Source organism: Melospiza melodia, chromosome 15, assembly GCF_035770615.1.
Source record: "Melospiza melodia melodia isolate bMelMel2 chromosome 15, bMelMel2.pri, whole genome shotgun sequence".
Lineage (NCBI taxonomy): Eukaryota > Metazoa > Chordata > Aves > Passeriformes > Passerellidae > Melospiza > Melospiza melodia.
This window is the reverse complement of record NC_086208.1, coordinates 3,138,539-3,151,172: the sequence shown is the minus strand read 5'-3', so window position 1 is coordinate 3,151,172 and position 12,634 is coordinate 3,138,539. Positions and strand designations below refer to the sequence as shown.

Genomic DNA, 12,634 nt, shown 5'->3' with positions numbered 1-12,634 from the left:
GAAAGGGGAGCTGGAGATGGGAAAGGGGAGCTGGAGATGGGCTCTGGGAAAGGGGAGCTGGAGATGGGCTCTGGGAAAGGGGAGCTGGAAAAGGGGAGCTGGAGATGGGGTTTGGGAAAGGGGAGCAGGAGATGGAGAAGGGGAGAAGGAAATGGGATTTGGGAAAGGGGAGCTGGAGATGGGGTTTGGGAAAGAGGAACTGGGATTTGGGGAAGGGGAGCTGGAGATAGGAAAGGGAGCTGGAGATGGAAAGGGGAGCTGGAGATGGGCTCTGGGAAAGGGGACCAGGCACCTGCTGCACTCAGGCTTAGCCCTGAATCACCATTTTAGTTCATTTTTAAGCTGTTAACTGCTGCTTGTGCAAAAGCTGATAAATGCTGAGCAGTTCTGTTCCAAGGGTTTCCTTCACTGCCAGGGGATTTGGGAGCTGGACAATGGGGTAATTTGGCCAGCCCTGTGCAGGTAAATGCTGCTCTCTGTAGTTCTCTCCCCTCCCCTGGGTGTGCCCCAGTGTGAGACATTTGTGCCCCTCACTGGCAGCCAAATCCTTCCACCAAAGGCTCCTGTGCCTCCAGCCAATCCTCCTTTCCCATGGAGAGGAAACATTTTGCTGCCTTTTCAGTGATTTCATTTTCATTTCAGTTTTAGTCTCCTGGGCAGAGCCTGGGCTCCAGTCCTGCCCACTCAGGTGTCCCAGGTTTGATTCTGCACCATGCTTAATCCTGAGCTCAGATCCAAAACCACACACTGCCATTCAAATCTGATTTCAGCTTTAAACAAATTAAAATTGAAGTGATTATTTCAGAAAGCCCTTCCAAATGGGAATCTGAACAGAAATTATAGAAGGGAATCAGTAATTATTACTGTCTGGAAAGTGATTTATCCTGTGTGGCAGTGATGCAGTTAAAGACAAATAACAGTTTACTCCTAATGGCTCTGTCAGGGGAACAGGAAACTGCTCTGAAGTCTGTTCTGTGGCACAAAAATGCCACAAAGATGACAAAGACCACTGGGATGGCCTCTCCTGAACAAACCTCTGATGGAGCAGAGGGGACATTGCTGGAGGCTGCTATTAGAACAGCACAAGGGTTATGGAGATATTTAACTTCCAGCTGCATTTCCTACTGCAGTTAGCTCAGATGTGAATGCATCTGGGTGAGAACAGCAGCAAGCAGTGGCTGTGAGCTCCTGAGGCTGGCAGAGCAGCTGGCAGCCCCAGGGCCCTGGTGCCCACCTGTGATTTTGCCGTTGGCCTCGGAGGGCGGCTGCCAGTTGACGATGATGGTGCGGGGCTTGCCCTCCTTGCTCACCACAGTCACGTCCTTGGGGGGAGAGGTGGGCACTGAAACAGAGCCAGAGTGTCAGCAAGGGCTGCCCTGTCACACCAGGGAGCAGCCAGCTCAGGGCCTGGATCCCCATCTGATTATATTTGGGTTGTTTTGTATATTTGGGTTATTCTCTTTACAGTTATAAATCCCCCCCTCACTGGCCAGTGCCATCCAGGGGCAGTGCCTCCCTCCCATATGGAGTTCCCCCTTTCCAGAGCACTTCTGGCACCAGATGTGATCCATGACCGAGCATCCCCAAAAATCTGCACAACTGACTTCTCACCAATCATCCCAAAAATCCTCCAAACTTTGTGAAAGATATATTCCATATAGATATTTCTATATTCTGAAACATCTCCCTCTTTCCAGTTTATGATGGACTCAGACCCAGCAGTGCCCATTTGCCACTTAAATCCCAATGAGCAAAGTAAATCCAGCAACAACTCAGAATTCTACCAGCCTGGAATGGTTTGGGAATGGATCTCAAAGCCCATCCAGTGCCACCCCTGCCATGGCAGGGACACCTGCCACTGTCCCAGGCTGCTCCCAGCCCTGTCCAGCCTGGCCTGGGGCACTGCCAGGGATGGAACAGCCCCAGCTGCTCTGGGAACAACCTCTGGGCAAACCTGCAATGGCTCATTGAGCTCCTGAGCAATTATTTGTTGTTTGGGAGGCATCTGCACCTCAGTGTGTCTCAAATGCAGAAGGATTTGCTGAACGCAACCTTTTTCCTTGGGTTGCCAGAGAGCAGCATTGAGGGAAAGAAAGGAGGGGAGAGTTTTCCTTCTCCCATCAGCCTCTCCTGCCAAGAATTCAGGAAACAGCACAAATGGCTCCAGCTGAAAGCTGAAATCCTTGCTGTGAGCTCCAGAGGGCACTGACCATCCCTGCAGTGCCACATCCTGAAATCCAGGAGGCTCCTGAGGGGGCAACCCAGAGTAAATCCACCTGGGGTGTTTAATACAGCCACAGTAGCACTGAAATTTCTGCTTTTCCAGAGGTTTATGGAGGTGAGCTATTAGAAATCCATCCATAAATCCTCTGGGATGGCCACCAATTATCCCTGTGATGAAGAGCTGGAAACCAGGGACAGTCAAAGCCCAGGAATTATTGTAACTATTGCCCCAAATATGTAAAAAAAGGATTCAGAGGAAACAAAAATAGAAAATCGGGAGTAGCCCATAGGAGATCAGGAATACAGACAACACAGAATTCCCAGAATTCCCAATTTTCCTGTCAGGAGCAAGTCCTGTACAACTTCTCAGGAGTACCCCAAAATAATGAGCCACTCAGGAATTTGGCCAGTATTATAAATCACAAGATCTGTTATGAGAAAATATATTTAGCCTTTTTATTTTTGTAATTTCTGTTTCAAATTTTCTCCTTAGTTCTCCACCTTTTGGGTCATATTTGCAAATATCCCTTCCAAGCACTTCAACCCAAGCCTTCCTGTTAAAATGAACTGAGCCCTCCTGCACTGTGCCCTTGCTCAGGGACTTTGTGTCAAATTCTCATTTAAAACCCTTTATTTGTGCAGCTTTTACAGCCCCTGCACTCAGAGCAGAGTTATGGCTGAGGACTGAACGTGTCAGCAGAAACACCAAATGCAGTGTTTAATGTGGGCTGGGAAAGGAGCCCCAGCCCAGAGCTGGCCCCACACCATGGAATTCCCACCCAAAACCACCACAATGGTTTCAAAAGCAACTGAAGCTCACTGGGACTTCAGAGAGTTCAAGTTTTATCCTGGGTTTGCTTTTTCTGAAGCAGAAATGAAAGAATTTCTACTATAGACTATCTGGAAAATCTCACTAATTGTTTGCATTCCAATTGTTTGATTTCTTGGCTGTATTTTAATTTAGAAGGAGAACTCTGGGCTCATTTGGATTCTGGGCTTCTTGTCCTCCACAGTCCATCTAAAGAGAGCCCTTCCCATAACAGGCAGTAAATTTAATTGCCCAAAGTTCATTTAACACTGCAGGGTAAGAAGAGCTAATGAGGGGCAGGTCAGGGAGAGGGCCTGGCCCTCACAGTCCCTGGGCCTGAGTTGTTCCTGGCAGCCTCAAACCCTGCTCTGTTCTGCACTGAACAGGAATTCAGAGCTCATTTGGATGTCTTAATGCCCACTGTGATTTTTCTGTCTTCATTTGCTCATGCACCTTCTCACTCTGTAACAATTATCATCACATTTACAGCACATTTTAATTATTATTTGCTGAAGTGTTTTCTTTGTATTTGCTGTTAAGGTGCTTTTTGTGAGACTTACTTCTCTCCTGCCCATAAAGTGTGGTACATTATTCATGACTTCTCTGTAATTTGATGTAAATTCTCCTGCAATCATCCCTTGCAATTTTCAAGTATGTTGTTGTTTTTTTAATCAGAATTTCTGCCTGAACTATTCAGACCCCCCCAGCAAGTGTTAATCAGCAGAACCATTTCAGGTGGAGGTTTCTTTGGGAATATCCAGCAGTACCTAATTCAAAGGTTGTCCCATGTGCTGTCATGCTCCAGGTGCTGGATCTCCTGCCCTTGGTCACCATCACTGAGAACTCATAGAGGGTGTTTGGCTTCAGCCCCGTCACCAGATAGCTCAGGGTGGTGGCATTTGCAGTCTGCAAGGGAAAGCAGGGTCAGCACTTCCCAAAGCACAGCCCTGACACAGCCCCAGCCCCTCTCCCAGCATTTCCATAACCACAGTCATTAATTAGGGCTGCTTCTTCTCTGGCGTGCAAATTCATTAATCAAATATCAACGTTTATCCTCCACTAGAAATGCTGCAATCAGCAGGAGCACTTAGCAGCAGTCAATTAGAAATGAAAAAAACACAATCCAAGGGCCAGGGCCCACTTGTTCAGCAGTGGTTAAACCCCTGTTTACCTTGGGGTTGGTTTACAGCATTTCATTAACTCTTCTGGCTGGGGAAAACAAAAAGCACAGCAAGGAACAGTCCTGCCTTGGAACCTCAGCTGCCTCCCAGATCCCTGCTGGAATTTCCAGAACAACCTTAAATGTAATAAACAACCAACTAAAGACACACTTGTGAGACTTGAAGAGAATGAAGCTTTGCTAAAATGTAGATTCTTTTCAGAAAAAAATGGTGATTCAGGATCACACAAGGAAACTCCACGTGGGTCATGGTGGAATTTGTAATTCAGCATTTCTAAAGATCTGGTATTTGTTATCAATGGCTTCAGCACCAACAGAATGTGCTGGAGGCCCATGGAAAAGAGGGAAAGCTGTATTTACAGGTAAGTATATTCCCCACCTTGACCTGTGGTGTTAACACAGAATTAAGGAGTTGTTGCAGGATCTGACAGGGCCATACAACAACTGCAGCAGCCACTGCCTCCAGAAACCCCTGAGTGCAGCTGATTTACTGCCAAGGTAAAGGCACCTTTCCTGAAGGCTCCAGCAGTGACAAAGAAACCCTGAGATCTCCAATCTCTTCATTGCTTTTTTCTTCCAAGGCATGGAAGTTCAGGAAATGCTGATCCAAGGGATGGCAGGAATTTGCTGTCTTGGCCAGACAACAAAGACTCATAACATGAATTAAAATTCACCCCTCCACTGGCTTTCAGCCTCTCCTTGGTGAGGCTCAGTGCAGTTTGGAGTGGGTGGGACTGTGGCTGAGGGGCTGGGGCACAGCTGGGAGGGCACAGCTGGAAGGAAGGGGCACAGCTGGGAGGAAGGGGCACAGCTCCCTGGGGAATGCAGTCCTCATGGAGGGATGGAGTGACAAGTCCAAGGCAGGAATCTTTCCCTCCCATCTGGCATTCCCAGCTGCCTTACCCCAAAAAGCTCTTCCTCTCCAGGATGCTGCAATTCCCAGCAGTATTGAAGCACTCCAATATTTGCATTATTTTATGTGGCAGCTAGGCTCCTTTTACAGGTGAAAAGTTCAGGTTTCCATCTCTGGCTTTGAATCTGGGGATCTTTTAGTTTCCCTGTGTATCCCACTGAGTGTAAATGACACACCTGAGCCCCCCTGGAGTGTCAGACCCCACAATTTAACAGCACTTCATTATTTTAACATCCCAGCCTATCCCACAGTACCAAACCCTGCTCACCTGCTAGAAATAAACTCCATAAATATTACTCTGAACAATTTGTTTCTCTTTTATGCAGTCCTAAAAGATTCAATGTTTAATATTTTCATTGATGGATCCCAGGTAACTGCAGGACAACCCCACACACCAACAAGGGGGCTTTGGAAAACTGCTCCATTGTTACACTTTTGTAAGTTGTGAATTTTACTGTGCTTCACTAATAAGGTAAAAAAATGGAGCTTCATTTCTCTCTTTATAAGGTCTTTTAAGGATAAACTGTCTAATTAAGAAATGATACTTAAATTATTTTTACTAACTACTTGTGTCTTGCATGTGGACTTTTTAATCTAATTACACAATACTACTTAAATTCATGGAGAAGAAGGTAAAAAAGTAGCTTCTAAAATTTTCATCTTGCTTTATATATATAACTATATATATATATACTATATATATAGTAACTATAACTATTCTAAAACTTTCAACTCTAAGTTTTCTGCTATGTGATACTACACACTTCTATTTAAACTATACACTCACAATTCTAGTTCTGTTATTCAATTTTGGAAGTTTTTTTATGGCTTCAGGTTAAATGTAGTGTTCTTTTGGGGGTCAGTGTCTGACAGCATAGAAAGTCTAAAATTCTGAGCAACCAGAGTTCTAATAACCATGTTAGTGCAGAGACAGCTCAAACACAGGAGTGTTCCTGGGTTTCCAGGCTCAGACTGGCACAACCCTGCCCTGAGCACTGAAATCCTTGTTTTCCTCAGTTTCCTGCACAAACAAAGCTCCTCAGGAGGAAGCACTGGTGTGGGGAGCACACAGCTCCTTCCCCAGCAGTTTGGGACAGGGCAAGAACAGAACATCTCAGTGAACAGCCCCAACACCCAGCTCAGGGATGAGGGAGGGTGAAACCCCTCTGAGCTGAGCAGAGGCAGCTCTGGATGCTGCAGAGGTGACTCAGGAGCTCTGTCCCCAAGAATGGGGACCCCAAAGGCTCTGGGTGCAGAGCAGGAGCTGCACAGGGGCCAGGACAAGCACTGCACTCTCTGCACTCAGGGTCTCAGCCTGACTGACCCTGCACTCCCTGCAGGGGCTCTGCCCTCCCAGAAAACATCCAGCAGGGCAGGAGAGCATTTCCAACAGGAAAAGGGGAGGAAAGCAGGATGTGGGCTCTCCAGACACCACAGGTTACACGTGACTGCAGCAAATTGCTCAAACTTCTCTTCTTCAGGCAAATCCTTTCAACATTTCTGAGTAATTTTAAATTATGTTCCATCATTCTGTGTTGGTTTTGGTCACAGTAAAACTTGCTGCCCACTGACCACCAGCACTGGAACAATGGGACTATTCCTGTTTTATTTAAATTTACTGTTTTATTCCATCTTCTATTTTGTTTCATTCTTTTAAGCAATTAGCTAATGAAACTGCAGCTTTATTTAAACCACTCCTGAGACACCCTCTGCACATGACTCAGGATTGTGGCCCAGAAGCCTTTAGAGGAGGAATACACACATATTTACATCTTTTCATTTCAATAAAGAAAAGATCTGGATTATAACAAGCTGGCTCTGCAGGAGCATAAAGGGAGCTCCACTGGCTGGGTATTTTAACAACCAGTTCCTCTGAGTCTCATTACAAATGTGAAAATTGCAGTCAGCAGCTCTGAGCCCTGCAGGTAACTCTGAAAATTAACAAAAAAAATCCAACCAACCACCAAACCAAACCCCAAATCCAGTCTCCAAATCAAAACACATGAAAATGGAGGAAGGCAAGGATATAATAAAATTTTTGTTGTGTATTTTGAAGCCAGCCAGTTCCCAAAGGAAAAGTTCCCTATTAGCTTTGTAGGAACTGAAAAGGCTCTAAAAGGGAACTCCAAACCAGGGGGGTAAATCTGTTTTCCCTGCATGGCTCAGTGAGGGGACCCAGTCACACAGCCCTGGCAACTTCAGTGACTCTGCAGAGGGGAGCCCACACATCCCAGGGACTGGGGCAGGGGCAAGCTTCAGACTATCACTGTGCACAGAGCAGAACAACTCTGGAAATTCCTGTTCCCTCCCTGGAGCAGCTCTGCCACAACACCCCAGAGCTGCAGCTCCTTCTAGGAGCCACCAAAGAACTGCTCCCACCAGACCAGGGCAATCCTGGCCCTCCAAGGCCCCTGGGCTCATCCCAGCAGCATTCCCAGAGCTGAGCCTCCAGCTGGGAGTGGGGCTGGAGGGATCCTGCCCCTCCAAGGAGCCCAGCAGAGCTCCCAGAGCTGTGCCTTGCCCTGGGAGTGGAGTTGTAAGAATCCTGCCCCTCCAAGGAGCCCAAGCAGAGCTCCCAGAGCTGTTCCTTGCCCGGGAGCTGGAGGGATCCTGCCCCTCCAGGGAGCCCAGCAGTGCCTGCCCTGGGAGGGGAGCTGGAGGATCTGCCCCTCCAAAGAGCCCCCCAGTATTCCCAGAGCTGTGCCTTCCCCTGGGAGTGGAATCCTGCCCCCTCAGAGAGCCCAAGCAGAGTTCTCAGAGCAGTGCCTTGTCCTGGGAGTGGAACTGGAGGGATCCTGCCCCTCCAAGGAACCCAGCAGTGCTCCCAGAGCTGTGCTTTGCCCTGGGAGTGGAGTTGGAGAAATCTGCCCCTTCAACAAGGCCAGCAGAGTTTCCAGAGCTGTGCCTTCAGCTGGGAGTGGAACTGGAGGGATCCTGCCCCTCCAAGAGCCCCCCAGTGCTCCCAGAGCTGTGCCTTGCCCTGGGAGTGGGGCTGGAGAAATCCTGCAGTGCTCCCAGAGCTGTGCCTTCCCCTGGGAGTGCAGCTGGAGGAATCCTGCCCCTCCAAGAGCCCCCCAGTGCTCCCAGAGCTGTGCCTTGCCCTGGGAATGAAGTTGGAGAAATCTGCCCCTCCAAGAGCCCAGCAGTGTTCCCTGAGCTTGCCCTGGAAGCGGAGCTGGAGAAATCTGCCCCTCCAGGAGCCCAGCAGTGTTCACTGAGCTTGCCCTGGAAGTGGAGCTGGAGAAATCTGCCCCTCCAAGAGCCCAGCAGTGTTCCCTGAGCTTGCCCTGGAAGTGGAGCTGGAGAAATCTGCCCCTCCAGGAGCCCAGCAGTGTTCCCTGAGCTTGCCCTGGAAGTGGAGCTGGAGAAATCTGCCCCTCCAAGAGCCCAGCAGCATCCCCAGAGCTGTGCCTCGCCCTGTAAGTGGAACTGGGGGATTCCTGCAGTGCTCCCCGAGCTTGTCCTGGCAGTGCAACCAGAGAGATCCTGCCCCTCCAAGAGCCCAGCAGTGCTCCCAGAGCTGTGCCTCAGCCTGACAGGGCAGCTCCCAGCCCTCAGTACCTTGTACTTGGTGTTGGCAGGGATGTTGGTTTTCCAGCGGACGGTGTAGAAGCGCGCGTCCGTGATCTTCTGGTTCTTGGGCAGGGAGTTGTCTGCCCAAGTGATCCTGATGGTGTCATGGCTCAGGATGGAAGCCTGAACTCCCACCGGGGGCATCATGGGAGACGGATCTGGCACTGGAGTGTATGGAGCATTAATAACAAACAAATCAACCTCGGAAGTGTCTGCCCAATCCGGGGTTTAGAATTAAAAAGGGAGGAGGTGGCATTTTAATGTCAACCAAAAAAAAAAAAAAAAAGGGGATGCAGGGAAGTGCAATGAGATGGAAGGTGAGGAATGGAGAGAAAGAGAGAAAAGCCAGAGTTAATAGGTGACATTAGACTGGGCAATAACAACACTCTTGCATTGTCCTCCCTCCTCCAGACAGTAAGACAACAAATCCCTGCTGGCATAGCCCTAATTAGTGCTCAGGGCACTCAACCATGGCCTGAGAACCCCAAACACTCAGTCACTGTAACTTCATCTGCATGGAGTGTCACTGAGTCCTCTCCCAGAAAACAAAGAGGAGGACACAGAGCTGGAGCTCTGGATGGGCAGGTGCCACTTCCCAAACACCCGGGGGCCTCCCAAAGGCACCTTCAAAGGGAGGCTCCAGTGAGAGACCAACTTGCAGTAACTGTGAAACTGCAATTCCAGCATCCTCTGGGGAATCTCAAAGCATTCCAGCTCATCAGGACTAACCCCAAGTGTTGCACCTCCACCAAATTCTTGGGTGGTGCCATCAGGCTGGGAGAGAGCCATGGCATGGCAACAGCTCACCTGCACACTGCTCTGCTTAAACCCTTTGTGGATTACAAATCCAAAATAAAAACTGCCCAGATTCTGTTTAGTGTGAGTGACAACAGAGGGACACAAAGCAAACACAGGCATCATATTAAAAAATCTCAGTGCAAAAGGCCATAACCCCCCAGCCCAGGGCCTTCAGAGCTGCACCCACGTGGGCTGTGCTCAGCAGGGGGAACACCTGGAGTTAGAACATCCATTAGTAGCTGTCAGGTGAGTTTGGAACTTAAATGAGCCCAATTTAGGTGGTTTATCAGAACGAGCAAGGCCAAGCAGTGACAGGGACAGAGAGCAGGGGATGAGCAGGCAGCAGGGCCCTGCCATCAGCCCAGCCCATCCCAGCTGGGGGCAGCACTCACCCGAGTGGGGCCGGGTCACAGCGCTCTCGTACAGGGGGATCCCCTCCCCCACGTTGTTGAAGGCTTTCAGGGTTATCACATAGTGGGAGCTGGGATCTGAAGGGGAAAGAAAAGAAATCAGCACAACCAATGAATCCTGCTCTCTGCTTCTCCATACCTTCTTTGTCCCAATTTTAATTTTTAACTGGAATACGTGATTTGAGCTGAGGAAGTCTCCACACACACCTTCTGCTCATGGCTGCAGAATCCCAGATTGGTTTGGGTTGGAAGGGACCTTAAAGCCCATCTCATTCCAGCCCCTGCCTGGGCAGGGACAGCACAGCTCAAGGTTACAGCACAGCCTTTACTACCTTTAAGCACAGCCAAATCAGGAGTGAGAAAAACAATTCAGAACAGCAAAACCAAAATGACTCAAAGCTCTGATTTGATGGAATTCCTAATATTGCCATTTCTCTCACTCTCAGGCTGTTTTACCTCCCACAGAGAGCTCTGTGGAGGGGTAAATCTTTATTTTCCTGTTAAAGGAGCCACCAGCGAACGCCGGTGACATTTCAGTCCCTTTTTCTCCTGCATGGAGCACGCCGAGCTCAGGCTGCTGCTCACATGGGAGCTGTTCCAGGAGTGCAGAGCTCAGGAGGCCGGGCTGGGGCCCAGAGGCACTCACCCAGGTTCTCAATGGTGTAGTATCTCTGCTTGTAGTCCACCTTGATGGTCTGGGCGTGGGGGCTGCCGATGCCGTAGCCGATGGCGTAGCCCCTGACCACCACGTCCTGGTTCTCGGGCGGGGTCCAGCTCACCACGATGCTGGTGACCAGCGGGCGCACGTGCAGCGAGCTGGGCACCTCGGGCACGCGGCTCTCTGCAGGGACAGGGGGGTGTCACAATTCAGCACATCCCTCTGGCTGCCCTGCAGTGCCCAAACCCCTGCCAGGGGGCTCAGAGATCCTGGCACAGAGCCCAAGGCAGCTGGGCCTTTGATTTAGCCCTTGGAAAAAACTATCAACCTTGTATGAGGAGCTGCAAGCCGTGAAAGACTAAATAGAATAATAATGAAGTTTGTCACAGGGTGAAAAATAGATTTTTGAAGTTTTAGAATGAGGGTTCAGGGGGCAAGATGGAGGAATCTGGCATGTCCAGCCTTTCTCCTTCTTCTTCTTGGCCTCCATCTTCTGCTGTGATGGTGGCACTTTTGGATTGGTTCAGAGTAGAAGCTCAGTGTGTAACACAGGTGATAGGTACTGGGAAGTTATGGTCAATAATGTACACATAGTTTTTAGTATAAAAGACAACACCACCCTGAGGGTGGTCAGTGTGCCTCTGTCTGACCTGCTGAACGGACCTCAGCAGGCCAGAGAAAGAATTTTATAGATAAGAAACAATGAACAACCTTGAGAACGAGCAGTGAAGAGTTCTGACTCCCCCTTTGACAGCCAGGCTGGGAGAAGAGACTTTGTGACACATCTCAGGGTCACTGTGAGCAGCAGAAGCCCCAAGAGGGAGGCAATGCAAAGCCTTCTCCCAATGAAAGGCACTGCCATGGAGCCCAGGAGGCAGGAAGGGCAAATAAAGCACTTGTGTGTGTTGGGATGAGCACAATGAAACTTTGGGGTGCAGCAGAGAGCAAAGAGCTCCAACAGCAGAATGTTAACATTGCATTCCAAGAGATTCACCCTTTAAAAGGCAGCACAGCTGTACTGAAGCTTAGGGGGTTGGGATGGTTTATCTATCAGATCTGTTTGGGCAGATCCATGTTGCCCATGTCATCACCCAGTTTTATCCCATCCTTTCCCTCCACAAATTAACCTAATTTCAATTCCATCCTATTCCTTACTTGTGGGTATTACAGTAATTACATGGAAAAGAATTTTTCAAAAATAAAACTTTTAAAATTCTTATTCCTTTCTCCTCCTTCTTTTCAAGTGTATAGAAAAGGTGAGGTGTAGGGATGTGCCCTCTGTTGATGGAGTGACAAAACTCTCCTTTATCCCCTTAAAAGGAAAGAAGTCCAGAAGTTTCTCTCCACTGTTAATGAAAAGACACCTCTTAGGCCTGGGGGACTTAATCTCAAACTTAAAGACAGCTAATTCAATAGAAGCCAAAAAGTCCTGCCTAGGCAATTTAGTAGAAAAAGAAGAGAATAAAGAAATTATCTGCTTTTGTAAAGTGTTTTTACCAGGAGCAAGAACATCTAGCACCTAGCTGGGTTTTTCTGTGTGTTATTTTGCCTTTTATCAAACCTTTTTATTTCTAACACTGCAACAAAAGCCATCCTGCTGATTTGTACGCCTCCAAAAGTAGCTGAGCTATCTTAGGTGTGTTACAGGCTTCCAAAAGCTTATTAGACCTGGCCCAAAGAAGTTACTATAACACATTTTCCATCACTTTTCTGGTGATGAAAGAAAAGTTCCTGAGCTGGTTGTGGCATTAAATAGGATATTCCACAGCTGTAAGAGCTGCACTGCAAAGGGTTCTCCTCACTTGTCCTACAGCTGTCCCTGCCTGGATCCCTGGATTCCCATAATTCACACAACATAAGCAGGAACTGCACAGAAAATACAGAGTTCACATCAAATGTTCAGAGCCTTCCCCCAAAACAAGCCAAGTCTCACCCCACCCCACAGAGACACAGAATGTGGATCCCAAACTCCAGAACACTTCACAATGTGACACTGTAAGCCCCTAATATTTCTCCTAAGAGGCTTTTCCCCACTGTTGACTGGAACCAAAAGCAATCTGCCACCCATCCC

General features: G+C 48.6%; 1 protein-coding gene across 10 annotated transcripts in view; it reads right to left on the bottom strand.

The window, feature by feature from the left end:
* NEO1 (neogenin 1) overlaps positions 1 to 12,634 on the bottom strand; it is a 178,600-nt gene that overhangs the window by 16,805 nt on the left and 149,161 nt on the right. For 8 of the 10 annotated variants that reach the window (XM_063169391.1, XM_063169393.1, XM_063169392.1 and 5 more), the window contains exons 15-19: positions 10,552 to 10,746; positions 9,888 to 9,983; positions 8,686 to 8,909; positions 3,799 to 3,937; positions 1,235 to 1,342 (exon numbers count right to left, since the gene is read on the bottom strand). In XM_063169391.1, the coding sequence (XP_063025461.1) occupies positions 1,235 to 1,342; positions 3,799 to 3,937; positions 8,686 to 8,909; positions 9,888 to 9,983; positions 10,552 to 10,746 (762 nt within the window). The remainder of the gene's footprint in view (positions 1 to 1,234; positions 1,343 to 3,798; positions 3,938 to 8,685; positions 8,910 to 9,887; positions 9,984 to 10,551; positions 10,747 to 12,634) is intronic. The other 2 variants (XM_063169386.1, XM_063169390.1) reach the window with 1 other exon arrangement.